The sequence below is a fragment of the Marmota flaviventris genome, chromosome 1 (assembly GCF_047511675.1).
Source record: "Marmota flaviventris isolate mMarFla1 chromosome 1, mMarFla1.hap1, whole genome shotgun sequence".
Taxonomy (NCBI): Eukaryota; Metazoa; Chordata; class Mammalia; order Rodentia; family Sciuridae; genus Marmota; species Marmota flaviventris.
The window spans coordinates 87,896,112-87,909,357 of record NC_092498.1 but is presented as its reverse complement, the minus strand read 5'-3'; the positions used below and the strand labels follow the sequence as shown (position 1 = coordinate 87,909,357).

Genomic DNA, 13,246 nt, shown 5'->3' with positions numbered 1-13,246 from the left:
ATCATCAAAACGTAATACATTTGCTCACTTGCACTTGGATATAGTGGCCAGTGTTGTGCTGCTCTCCATCCGGGAACACACACTGTCTGCAGGACACTGTTCTGGGTGCAGGCGATGCAGCAGCAGCCCTTGCCCTCCTGTTGTGCAGTCTAGTAGGGTGCCTGAAGTCACCTTGGCAGCCAAGTGGATGTGCTGCTGTGTTCTGCCCACCATGTTGCTTTCTGATGGGAAATGCTCTGATTGGCCACACGAAAATTCCCAGCAATGCCACCATGAAGCAGGTTTCATATATGAAAGAAGACACTGTGATCCATGCAGGAGGGAGAGGATCCCAGCAAGGTCACCCTGGGTGTAAAATAAATGAGAAGAGGCTGCTCTTGTGTTCTCCAGCACCACTACACAGCCACAATTCTCCTTGCTGAGTTGATTTCTGTCCACTGTCAGTGGCTGTCACAACTCCTGCTTGGCTTTAGTGAGGATGATGTTCCCACTTAGATGATCAGAACCTCAATCTTTCTGAATATCATTTGTATGTATTATGCTGTGGCTCCACCAGAACTGACCAGATTCCTGCGCTCTCTTTAGGTCTATAGTGCTTGATCGTTTCACTTTCTCTACTCTGCATACACCAACTTCCCTTTTCAAAAAACTTATCAAAGGAGTAATTTTCTCCTGGTCATCTTTCCTTGCAATCTCTGTTTCTCTTTATTGTCCTTTAATATATCTTTCTGCCAGCAGATAGCCTTTAGCTAAGATCCTATTTATTAGACAAGTAAGGTTGCAAAATGGAATCCCATAGCAGATGCATGTTTTCTGTGCCACATAATTCCACCTGAATAAATGCATGGAGCACATGTGTGCATGTACACACACGGGTGTGTTATGTATATTTTAGCATTTCTGTCTCTCAAATCTGTATGTTTATACAGACATTTTCTAGACTCTATTTTTAAGCAGACCCTCACCATGTAATAAGAATATCCCTGAGTAAAAATACAGTTAAATAAGCAATTGCATATAGCTTTTTACTAAATCTACCTTTTCCATTCTTCACTCCCACTTAAGAGTGAAGGGCTCACTTTATCAAGGGCTCACTTAAAAAAAAAGCAGTTAATTAAAAAACTTCTAATGGCGAAATTAAAACTCTGAGAGATTAGCTCCTTCACTTGAGATTTCCAGATGAGGCCTAGAATGCCCAGTTAAATTTGAATTTCAGGTAAGTGGTGAATAATTTTTCATGTAAGTATAATCCAGGCAATATTTGAACACAATTATACTGAAACATTGTTTTTTTATTTATCTGAACTTCAAATTGAATTGGACATATTATATTTTTTACTTGCTAAATCTGGCAATCCTAACAACTCTCTAGCCAGCACCACAAGGAAGCAAGCTCTCAACTCAAGCAAAAGGCTTATTTGAGATTTACTCTGTTCCATTGTCTGTTGCCATTCCAAGAATCAGGAAGAGAGCAAGGAAAGCAGTTTTTAGTCTGAAGGTTGGAGAGGGAAGGGTGGAGGATGAACTCCTATTTTTATCCCTGCTCTAAAGCCAGTTTATTGTCAGTACTAACATGGAGGCCATAAAATTGCAGCTTCCCAGATTGAGTTGCTACAGAGGCCACTATAAATTATAAATAGAGAAATAACACCAAAACTCTGCACTAGTGGCTCATGCTGAATTTTTATGGAGCCTTTGAAAATTAAGTATAGCCAAGATCATAGTGGTTGTAATGACCCAATTTTGCCTCGGTAACCCTCGAACTCTCTCCCTTTCCTCCCTCCCTAGAGTCTCCTTGCCTTTCATCTTCCCTGTATGGCTCATGGCTTTCAGTCTCTCAGGAAGCTGGGACAGAAGCTGTCCCCAGCATCTCAGGCATTGCAGTTTGGGTCAGAACATTCATAAAATATCTGAGTGTCACGAGTTTTCCCCTCCTTTTGGGGAAGATTTTAGTCAAGTAGGAAATCATTCAAACATCTCCCCTTTTCTTGCTTCTTTTGAAATAATTCCTTGAGTCGACTTAACTCTGTTTCATGTTGTTCATTTCTGTGGCTGCTGGCACTCTTTAGGAAATATGATTTTTCTTTTTTTTGAGCTCAGAGGCCACTGTTCATTTATTTCGATACTTGTGGTCATTTGCTGGTTTCCCTTTAAATTATGGTCCTTTTACAGCTTTTCTGATTTTTTGGTTATTAAAACTAGAAAATTCTGGGAGCTCTATTAGAAATATTTAGGGCCTCTCACAGTGGGGGCTTGTAAGGAACTAAGATTCCCATACCTCTCCACAAACCTGAGTTAATGGAATCCTAAGGTTTGCATAAGAATGTTAAGTAATAGGTGAAAGCCTAATATCCTTGGATCAAGGTCCCCTCAAGCCAGGTGATCCAAAGTGGTAACCCAGAGATTTGGAAACGTGCCCAAAGTTTTGATGTCCACTGTCCAAACTTCTTAGTATTGCAATGTAAGCCCATACGTATTTATTTTCTAACCATCCACATAGAATGCAGTGTTATTATGTCCATGAGTCTTTGAAAAGCAGACTGGTGCCTGATTTCAAATGTGAAACCTATTGCCAAAGAGTTAGTTTTGGTGGCATCACCTGAAATGATTCTGATTCCATTTTCAATTGTGTATTTGTTGTTCCTCTTTTTACAGTGCACTAGTTCAGTTTTTCCAGTTGTTTCCTGAGTATGAAAATAATGACTTTTATGCCACTGGGGAGGTGAGTCAAAGTCATGTTTTCTTGTGTGCTTTAAACATCATCAAGATTGAAATTTACTATGACTGTTTTGGTAGATGGTATATTCATCTAAAAAATGCATATATGTATAAATACGTCCATATGTGTGTGTGTGTGTACATTTAAAGATTGAGTAAGCCCATACTCAAAATTTTCCAACTATCTTCCAAAGATCCTCCATAACATATTTTGAAATCCAGGGCTTAATAAAGATTCATGTGTTAGGTTTAGTGTTGGTTTGTTATTTCTTAGTCATCTGCCCTTTTGGTTGTTGTCATTAAGGGAGTGGGGTGTACCGGGGATTGAACTCAGGGGTACTCAACCTCTCAGCCACATCCCCAGCCCTATTTTTCACTTTATTTAGAGACAGGGTCTCAATGAGTTGCTTAGCGCCTCACTGTTGCTGAACTCACGATCCTTCTGTCTCAGCCTCCCAAGCTTCTAGGATTATGTTATCGTGCCTGGCTATTAAGGGTGATTTTGAAGAATTCAGACCAAGTGCCTTGCAGAGTACTCCATATTCTGAACTTGTTGGATTCTGCCCTTTGTGCTTAGAACCAGCAAGAACAGTGCAGAGATGATGTGGTATTTTCTGTGGTATGCCATCAGGAGGCAGAGGATGTCAATTTGTCCCCTTATGGAAATACTAAACTTGATCACTTGGCCAAGGTGGTCTCTGCTGGATCTCACCATTGTAAACACACTTATTTCTGTTTGTAATTAATAAGTAATCCAAGACCATGTGAACATCTGTTCTCCTGAATCTGTCTCCCAATACTTTTAACATCCATTGATGATCTCTATCTTAATCTGTTATTTCACCCAGGGGTTATAAAATGGTGATTTTATTCATGAATATAATGACTTTTCAAAACTAACTCTTTGGCAATAGATTTCGTATTTGAAATCAGGAACCATTTTGCTTTTCTGGTATCCTTCTGTAGCAATCTTTACCCTAACCTCTTTCTATTATATACTTAAAGGTATCATTATTTTTATTTGATCTGTCAAAAATTTTTGTGATCATTGTAGGTTTTGATGCTTAAATTGTTTTAATTTTGTTCACTGAGAGCCCCAACAAGATGGCTCCAGTGTTCTTTTGTCTTTGAACACTTCCTTGGTTTTTGGCTCAAATAAGTGTTCCAGAAGCATCTCCTACTTTCCTTACTTTCTCCCTGTGTTATAGTTTGAATATGGCCTGTCCTCTAAAGGCTCATGTATTGAAGGCTTGGTCCCTGGCCCATGGAACCTTTAGGAGGTGGGGCCTAACGGAAGGAAGTTAGATGACTGGGGGATGCCTTTGAGGGAGACATTGGGGCCTAACCCCTCCTCTTCTCTTTTTGCTTTCTGGCCATGATGTGGTGAATAGGCATCCTCCGCCGTGCACTCCCAGCATGATATACTGTGCTACCACAGGGCCAAGTGACCAAGGACTTAAACCTCTGAAACTGTGAGCCAAATAAAAACTTCCTCTTCATAAGTTACTTATGTCAGGTATTGTTGTCACAATGACAGAGAGCTAATACAGTATTTTTCCACATGACAGAAAGTTGACTAACACTCCTGGAATCAGTCATTTACTCAAACCTGGTTCCTTTTAGTGTGTGTGGCAGAGAGATATTATTAAAGCCAAGTCCTGAGCACTTATTGTGCTCATTGCTACTGGCTCATCGCCACTGGGGTATCTTGTCTATGGGCAGAGCTAGAAAAGTAAAAAGTAAAATTCACACCAAGACCCATAATTCTAATTTCCCACCACAGAGTTCTCTTCTCCTTTTCCCCATTACTTATTTGTATATGCCTTCTCCCACACCACGGACCATGGTTCCCAATAGCATTGCGTGTTTGCTTCATTTTTTGCAGTCCTACAATACACCCAACATAGCTTCAGAATTCCTATATCAGTATGGCCAACAAGAAACCTGTAAGTCTCTTTCATCAGGACTTTGCCTCTCATTCTCTCCTGATCTTTTCACTTGGCTTTGCACTTCCCTGATTTCATTCTCAGGTAATTTCTTTTCACTTGAAGTCCCCGTCTTTTCTCTTCACGTAGCCTGCAAGCTCAACTTTTGTTTCCTACTAATTCCATCCATATTCCTGAATTACATGTGATGCATTTGGGTCCAATGTCCATCTGAAAACCAGTAACTAGGTTGGAGGAATGGAATACGCAGATTGGCTAGTATGGAGCCCAAGGCTGATCCCAAATGCCTGAGAGGGGAAGGATCATGCTGGGGTCCTCACCTTCTGAAGCTTACAGCTTGAGTCAGGGGATGACTGAGCTCCAGAGGATGCTGAGCAAGAGCATCTGCAAATGTGCACACTAAGGGAGTAAAAGAGAGAAATATAATGTCCATTTTCTAAGGGAATGGTAAGTTAGAATTAGCTACATTTTCTTTTAAAGCCTGCTTTCCTCTCTTTCTAAGTCATTTGGAAAGAATATATGGACTGCTTCACACCGTGCTTCAGGGTTTCTATAGCTAGTTCTCCAGTTGAGATTACTTAGTCCTCTACCAATAATTCCCTCTCATTCTTGCTTTTTAACCAGTCTCAGAGGCAGGTTGGGGATGGGGCAGGCTGTGACACTCCTGTCATCTGGCAGCAGCCCTGGAAAATGCCCTCTCTCCCTCTGCAACAGAAGAGCGATATGTTTAATGATGTTTAATGTGTAATTCCTTGTCTTGCAAGTAATATGGCAATGTTTTTAACCATGATGTTGAATGCTCAGCAAAGCTGCCAAATCCCGGATGAAAAATTTGACTTGTCTATTTTATTTCTGCCTGGTGGTTTTATGCATGTAATTTCCAAATGTGTATGGGAAAGGACAGTTTTCTTTTTACATTCTTTGCTGCCAGGATGAATACACTTGAGGGAACCTGTACCTTCTAGTCAATGAAGGAAGATGTAAGCGGGCAGGCTAGGCCTGAGGTAGAGATTCCAGGTTGCCAGGTAGCAATGAATGGCATGGGGTCTGTTCTGCCTGAGGGTTCATCTCTGTCCAGAAGGAAGAGCACCAGATGATAACACCATGATGGTCTATCATTATTATAATGCTCTGTTTCTCTAGTCCAGTTGGTTTCATCTGGTCTGTCATCTGTTTTAAGGCCATGAAATAGAATAAAGATGTGGAAGGAATTCTGGATCAATAATTAGGAGACTTGGGACCTCACCGGATGATTCTGGGAAAGCTTTTTAACTTCTCTGGGCTTCTGCTTTTAATCTTACAATCAGAGGAGTTGGTTTTTAAATTAGATCACTTCTAGGGATATTTTGCTTCATTGAAAGTGGAACTGTGGTTATCTACACTTAACTCTTCTAGCATCTATATATAATTGCAGTTTTAACATAGTGCCTACCCATCCTTCCTCTCACCACTCTCAGCTCCCCCTGCCAAAACAAATCATTACATATTTTTCAAGAAAAAAAAAAAAAACCCTTTCTTTTCTGAGCTCTTAATTTTCCCACACTCTTAGAGGGACTGAACAAATAATGTTGATCAATTTGTAGAATCATCCTTGAAAGATGAATGCATAAATTCAGAAGTGGTCTTTTGCCTTCTGTGCACACGCCCCAGACCCCAAACCCTTCATCTTGTGTGCTGTGTGTGTGTGTGTGTGTGGGGGAGGCACAGTGAGTGTGTGAATGGGGGAAGCCATGCTCAGAGAGTCTGGAGCAGCTGTTCAGAGCCCTGACTTTGGTGGAAGGGAGTCTGGAAATAATAATAGTACCTACTTCATAGCACTGTTTTGAGCATTTAATTAGGTAATCCTCCTCAGATATTTAGCCTAGTGACCAGCTGTGGCAAACACCCAACATTGATGCCTATTATTACCATCCATGTTGAAAAGCTGGATTAATCTATTATGGCTCCAGAGCATATGGCCCAAAGCATGTAGACAGGGGCTGAGTGTTACGCTCTGCCTCTTATTGTTGGGACGTGGCAATGTCTTTTCTATGTTTTTATTTATTTATTTATTTATTTATTTTGGTGTGTGTGTGTGTGTGGCACTAGAATTTGAACCCAGGACATTGTACATTCTGAGCAGATGATCTACCACTGAGCTACATTCCTAGCTGAAATCATTTTTAGAAGAAATAACTTGCTTCATCTAAAAGATGAAGACGGAGCTTAGAAGTTGATATTAGGGTTGGGTTTATTTGTTTTTCATATGGATAGCAGCAGATGTGCCAGGATCCACCCCAGGCTCCTTGCCCCTGTAGTATACACCAGGCGTGGCACCCCAGAGGGAGCCTGCTGTGGGTGTGAGGGAGATGGAAGAAGCCTCTTTGTCCCCTTTCCTTCTCTTTATTCCTGCCCAGAACACCAACTGGAATTAATTTTCTCTAAAGAGAGACAAATGTGTCTGTAAATCACCCTCCTCAAGGCATGAAAAAAATGTACTTCAAAAAGAAACAAGCTCCATTTAATTCCCATAATTAACTTTCTTTAAGTGTTATCCTTCCCAAGCCAGTAACTGTTAGTGAGCCTGCCCTTGTTCTTGAAGCATAGGCACACTGTAGAGTCCTCTCCAGTCACTGGAAGCCCAGCTAGATGGTAAAGCAGAACAACCTCATGGAGGAGAAAGGTGGCAAGACGGAGGGATGGCCCATTATCCCTGAGCATGTGGCTTCCTTGAGCCACTCCCAGGGAAGAGGCTGTGCTCCTGAGTGGTTATGGATGGATGGGAACCCATCCAAAATGGCAGGGCAGATGGGTCAACCTGGGCATTGCTTCTCCAGCATCAGAGAAGGGCAGAGTCTCTCTACAAGCAGTTTTTCAAGCATGTTTAATTTGAGGCCAATACAGGCAGAATTTTAAAGCTATTTATATAGTAGTTAGTGAACTTAATTGGATGCTTTATCTTCACCCACACGGGTGAAGGTCTGTGGGGAGCATGATGTTGGATGACCTTCATTGAAATCACAATGGTCTGTTGCTTTGAGGCAGCTGGCTCCTTGTATGTGGGAACCATGTTTTAAAAATGTGCATCATGCAATACTAATGAATGATATAGAGTGGCTTCATGAAAGGTTGTCATTAGGTAAAATTAAAATATCAATGCTATTTCTCTCCCACATCTTTTCATCTCCCTCTCATTAACCATACCCCCCTGCCCTCCTATGTCCTTGTCCCTCAGAACTCTCCTTCCTACTCTTATTTTCCAGGCCTATTTTATGCCCAGCCTCCTACCCCAGCCCTGCTTGCCTTGACTGTATTATATTCAGGTTTAATTCTCTAGCTTTCTCCATCCTTGTTATGATTATTCTTTGATCTGTCCCCACTTTGACTTATTAGCTCACTGTCCATTAGCAAGATCTGATAAATGAAGCCAATGTGGTATACTATCAACATGTCTGCCTTTGAATGGAAGACAGCATCTGCCCATGGAAAGGTATTTGTAATAGGGACTTCATAGCACTGAGTGCAAGCAGAGGGGTGGAGTGGAGATCTCTACTTGCAATAGGCCAGTAATCATGCTCTGAAGGCCTATATCATTATCCTGTTAGTCTGGGCTTGGGTTCCTTGAATTAGGTGGCTAAAAGAGAGCTTTAAGAACATCTCAACCACAGGTTTCATTTTCAAATCTCATATTAAAATAAAAGATATTTATTCAGAATGGATCATATTGTGGGCATTTTGCTGAGTATGGTTTCATGTATTACTTCATTAAAGTCCCACAGTCACCTTATGATATCAATGATATTATTATTTCCCCTATTTTACAGGTGAGGTGACTGAGGCTTAGAGAGGTTAGGTATGCTTTACCAAGGTAACCCGGCTAGAAAGTGGAGGAGCCAGAATTGAAGCCTGCAAGGTTGGACTCCAGAGCCTGAGAATTGCATTGCAGGAATTGGCTGAGCCCTGCCTGGGGAGATGCTCCATGGAGCTGGGGCCCCCTCCTTAAAACCACATTGGTCTCCAGGACCTGCCTCTCCCTGCAGAGCAGATCCTCTTTCCATGGAAGGGAGTCAGACATCCACTTTCATATTTCCTGCAGATCTCTAGGGTTATAACCTTATACAAACAGAAAAGAAGCTCCTTAGCTCTTTGAATGTCTCTGTCTTTCTGGCCAAGACTTACTTTTAATCATAAAGACTTGGCTTTGATCATAAAGTTTTATAGAGTTAAGTGGAAGTTTCAAGTGATATAAAGACCTGAAGTCCTTGGAATGCAATTATTTCTCAAGGCTTGGAACTTGCTGAATTTTATTAGATAGCATTCAAGCTGTTTTAACTCTTGAGCCCATGACAAATGTCTATTTTCAATTATGTCCATCTGCACTTGCCAATATTTTCTTTTAGAATTGAAAACGGATTTGTGACTATTTAATGAGTTTAATATTATAAAAATTAAGGTTTAGCTGCAACCCAAAGAACTGAACAAAGACATATGGAAATGTTTGCAAGTTGGGCCGCTGGCTTTGGGAGAGCAAATCCAAATCAAATCAATACGTATTTACCATATTGATTTAGTTGCATGGAGAAGGGAATCAGAAATCATGAAAAGCTTTGTCTGCAGTGAACTACTACACAGACTGAGCAGTGTAGAGACATCAGTAATACCTGAGTGGATGAGATGTCCAGGTTGGGGACAGGAAATGTTAAGTTACATCTATTATTCAGCTTTAGCCTTCTGAATTCTCTACAGGGAGCAAACAAAGGTCTCCATTTGTTGTCTGTGGCCCAGAATGTTCCTTCTCTTTATTTAAAGGCCAAATTAACTGTCTTCTCCATTTTAAACAGAAGAGTTTATTCATCTCCTTGAATCACCTGGCTTCAAGCTAGGTTTCTCCATATTGGCACCAAAAAAAAAAAAGTCAGAGTAAGTTGGGGGGAGGGTGCATCTTGTTCACCTATATCTGACCCTGGTGAATATTTATTTAAGAGAAGCATCCTCTCAATACTAAAAGAGAATATATCATTCAGAAGGCAGCACGTACCTTTGCTTCAGTTTATGTGACTAAAAGTTGGCTACAGATCAAAATCTTCTTGCTATGTGTCTGTGCCTGTAGATTTTGCAAGAGTCTTTTTAAGCTCATTTTCAAGAGAAATAGCTGCTTTGATAAAATCATATTCTTCTTAGAAGGCTTTTTTTTAATTGCAGCAATGTGGTCTCGAAATTAGATGACGCATGGTCTAGAAATGTCTAGGAAGTTGTAGAGATTACCACAACACTGAAGTTCCAGCTTTCCTCATTCATTAAATTTCTGAACTGGCCATTCGAAGGACACAATTCTCTCCTCAGAGGAAATAAGGGTATTGAGTGATGTGAGAGTCTAGCTACCCTCAGGCTAGATGAAGTCAACGCTGCCCTAGCCTAATCCTTGGCTGCTACCTGGTGTTACCACCATCGCTCTTAGGGCTCTTACCAGTTTTTGTGGCTTTCTGTGTGTTTTTCTGGGTGTATGAAATTCTCTTCAGTTCTCTTCAGGGAATTGCAATTCTCCTCTTCCCTCTGGTCTACCACCATCATTGGGAGTGGCTATTCCATAGTCTGTGCTGGGAAGGGTGGGATGGCAGGGCATGTATACAACTCCTTCCTGAAGACAGCCTACTTCATTTCCTTAAGGTGACAGGAGTTCTCACCATCCAGCTAAGAATTCTTCAGAGAGGCATCTGAGGAAGTGGGGACAGAGCAGAGGGGCTCAGAATGTCCCTCAGCATCCTCAACACATTATTGCTGACATTGACAACACCCCCCTGCCTATTTCTGCCAGGCAGAGGTTAGGAGCTGTGAATGGGGGATCTTTGTGTCCGGGTTGAGGTGTGCCTCACTTCCCAAAGCCATTGCTTATTATCACCTATAAAGTTCTGAATGTTTTCCCATGAAATGTATATGGAGAATCAAGGCAGAGAAGGAGTCTAACTGTATCTTTTTTTTTCTACTAAACCTCAGTAAGAAATATATGGCTGGCTGAGAATAGCTTAAAGAATAGTAACTGTGAACATATGTGAAATTTCTGTAAGAGAACATTGTTTCCATTATAATATTATTCTCTGACACTGTTTTTCTTTTTTTTTTTTCCCTCCTTCTGGAGGAGTTGATTGAAACTGGATTTTAAATATGTACTCTTTTTTTCCCTTCCTTTACAAGTAACTGGGCTGCAGGGTTGCAGTAAGTCAGCAGTGGATAATGTTGAAACATGTACGAAGGGAGAGATTGAGAACACACGATTACAAGTTTCTTTAAGTCTAATTTCATTGTACTTTTAAATATCTGGATAATTAACCAAACATTACATTCTCTCTAGACTATTTTTACAAGTAAATATGCTCCTCATGTGATTTGCATTAGGCTGTTCCAAACATCATTTAAGTGCTCAGAATGATTGCAGACCAAGAGTCAAAACTACAGTTCAGCTATGATGTGGAGGTCTTATTCTCATGGGGGAAATAAAAAATTGAGAACTGAATTCTGAGATCCTTCTGATGTCGTAGGAGAATTGGAAGTTTATTGCTTCGCTAAGCTCCAGCAAATAGAAGTATGTACAAACACACCCTAGTGTCTCTGTTCTCTTGTTGGAGGTGTGTTCAAATAGGGTCACCCTGGGAGAAATTAACCAAACAAGAGCAGTGCTAGAGTTGGCAGCTTAAAGCTCCTTTAAATATCAGAAAGGAATAATAAGGGGAGACTAAAATCCAGATGTGTCAATTGCAAAACTGGTCCTATTTGTTGTGTAAGGTATATATGTTTATCTGGCTGAGTTCCTCACTTGAAGGTCACTGCCAAACTCTGAAATAATACGTATCAGACAGTTTCTGGCTGTGCTTTTTTCTCTTTCCTCTTATAATTGCTTTGATGTTGCTTTGAGCTTTTATGAGGCCAGGTTCTGATCTGATGCTAGAAGGTTAATGTTAATTTGCAGACTTCGGGGCCTTCCTTGACCGGCTGCTGCCCACATTGCTGAGCACCGTGGGCAGGTCAGAGAAACCACAGGACAAGAGTTCTGGTTGCAGTTACTGTTGTCATAAGTATGGGCAGAACTCAGAAGAAAAGGAGCAAGAGTTCTTAGAATCAGGATCACAGCCCATTAGGCAGTCACATCTAAAGCTTCCCCCTAAACATGAGTTTCTATTCTATTTTAAAATATATACAGGAAGTGAAAACCTAGGTAAAACAGAACATAATTGATTTATTGTCTGGTTGTCTTTTGAAGTGCTGGTGGTGGTCAGAAAATTGTTCAATTGAGAAATAAATGTTTCAAGGATAAGAAGTCTGCTTTTGCAAACAAAAAAGAAATACATCTCAACAAGGAGGGTGAAAATAATTGAAATTTCATTATAATGTTTTGGTGTCTGTTTTTCATAGAATAATCCTATAATTGTCTACTGTGTGACAGCCTGAGTCGCTCAACCAGTGGAATGATTAATGAAAAAGGCAATGAAGGATTTGTCACTCTGTCACAAAGCAAGGAAGTGTGTGATAGTCATTAGAAGCAGAAAAAATGAGATAAACATCATCACCCGTGAGGTTAGCAGATGTGGACTGAATATTGAAGAATCTGGTTTTGGAAATGATTATAGTACTGCCCATCCTGCTGTCAGGTTTTTCACAAATGGTCAGCAGAGCAAGCATGGAAAGGATGAAAACAAGATTGGGTCCCAGCATGGGGGCCAGAGACCCAGGCATTCCAGGGCCACTGACTGAAATGGGATTTGATAGGAATGAGAGCGGGGGAGGGGCCATGCCTGGGTGGAATTCCAGTTAGACATGTGACTGAGACACCCAAACCCTTATTTTCATCATTGTAAAATACAGGAAAATAATGTTGACGGTAAATGGACTCAGATTACAATAGGTGAAATAGCCTGGTGTATAAGTAGATGCTCAAAAGTCAAATGCGTGTTCCTTCTTAATTTCCTGCCTGCTGATATCCTAGATGGTCACATGGGGAAGGTGCCATAAAAATGTGGATGCTTTAGACTTAATTTGTCATCATTATAGAACAACTTAAAGTCTGTGCCCTTCCATCTCAGAGGTGAAAAGAGGAGTTTTATTACCAGGCTCACGATAAGACAACTTCAATAACAATATCACTAGAACATATATTTTTAAGCGTTTGTACCAGTTTCCAGAGGGAAAAAATATTTAGAAGTCGTGCCAGATAGGTTGTTCATTTATCAAGTATGTGTTTATGTATCTCCTTTATGCCAGTCAATATACATATATTATGGGAATAATAATTCACGAAATGGCAAACCTTCTGAATATTGGAGGCAAAGTTTTCAGAATGTATTTTCAAAAGAAATTGTGAATTTTACAAGGACAAGTCTTGTGCCTGCTCATTTTTGTGTCTGTTCAAGTATCTATATAATGACTTTGACAGCAGAGTTGCTCAACATGCCACTGTTGAATAAAGAGTATTTGGTACATCTTTACCAGTAAAATGATCGCTCAAGAAAATGTGCTTTTTTTGTCATTTTACAGAAATTTTATTTGATAAATGTTCACTTATTGCCACTAATGATAATATAGCACAGTTATAAAATAAACTGAATTTCTGA

The 13,246-nt window shown here is 40.4% G+C and overlaps 1 protein-coding gene across 1 annotated transcript in view; it reads left to right on the top strand.

The window, feature by feature from the left end:
* Positions 1 to 13,246, top strand: part of Cpvl (carboxypeptidase vitellogenic like) — a 108,012-nt gene that overhangs the window by 30,209 nt on the left and 64,557 nt on the right. Inside the window, exon 6 of the mRNA XM_027939619.2 lies at positions 2,656 to 2,722. Coding sequence (XP_027795420.2) covers positions 2,656 to 2,722 — 67 coding nt within the window. The remainder of the gene's footprint in view (positions 1 to 2,655; positions 2,723 to 13,246) is intronic.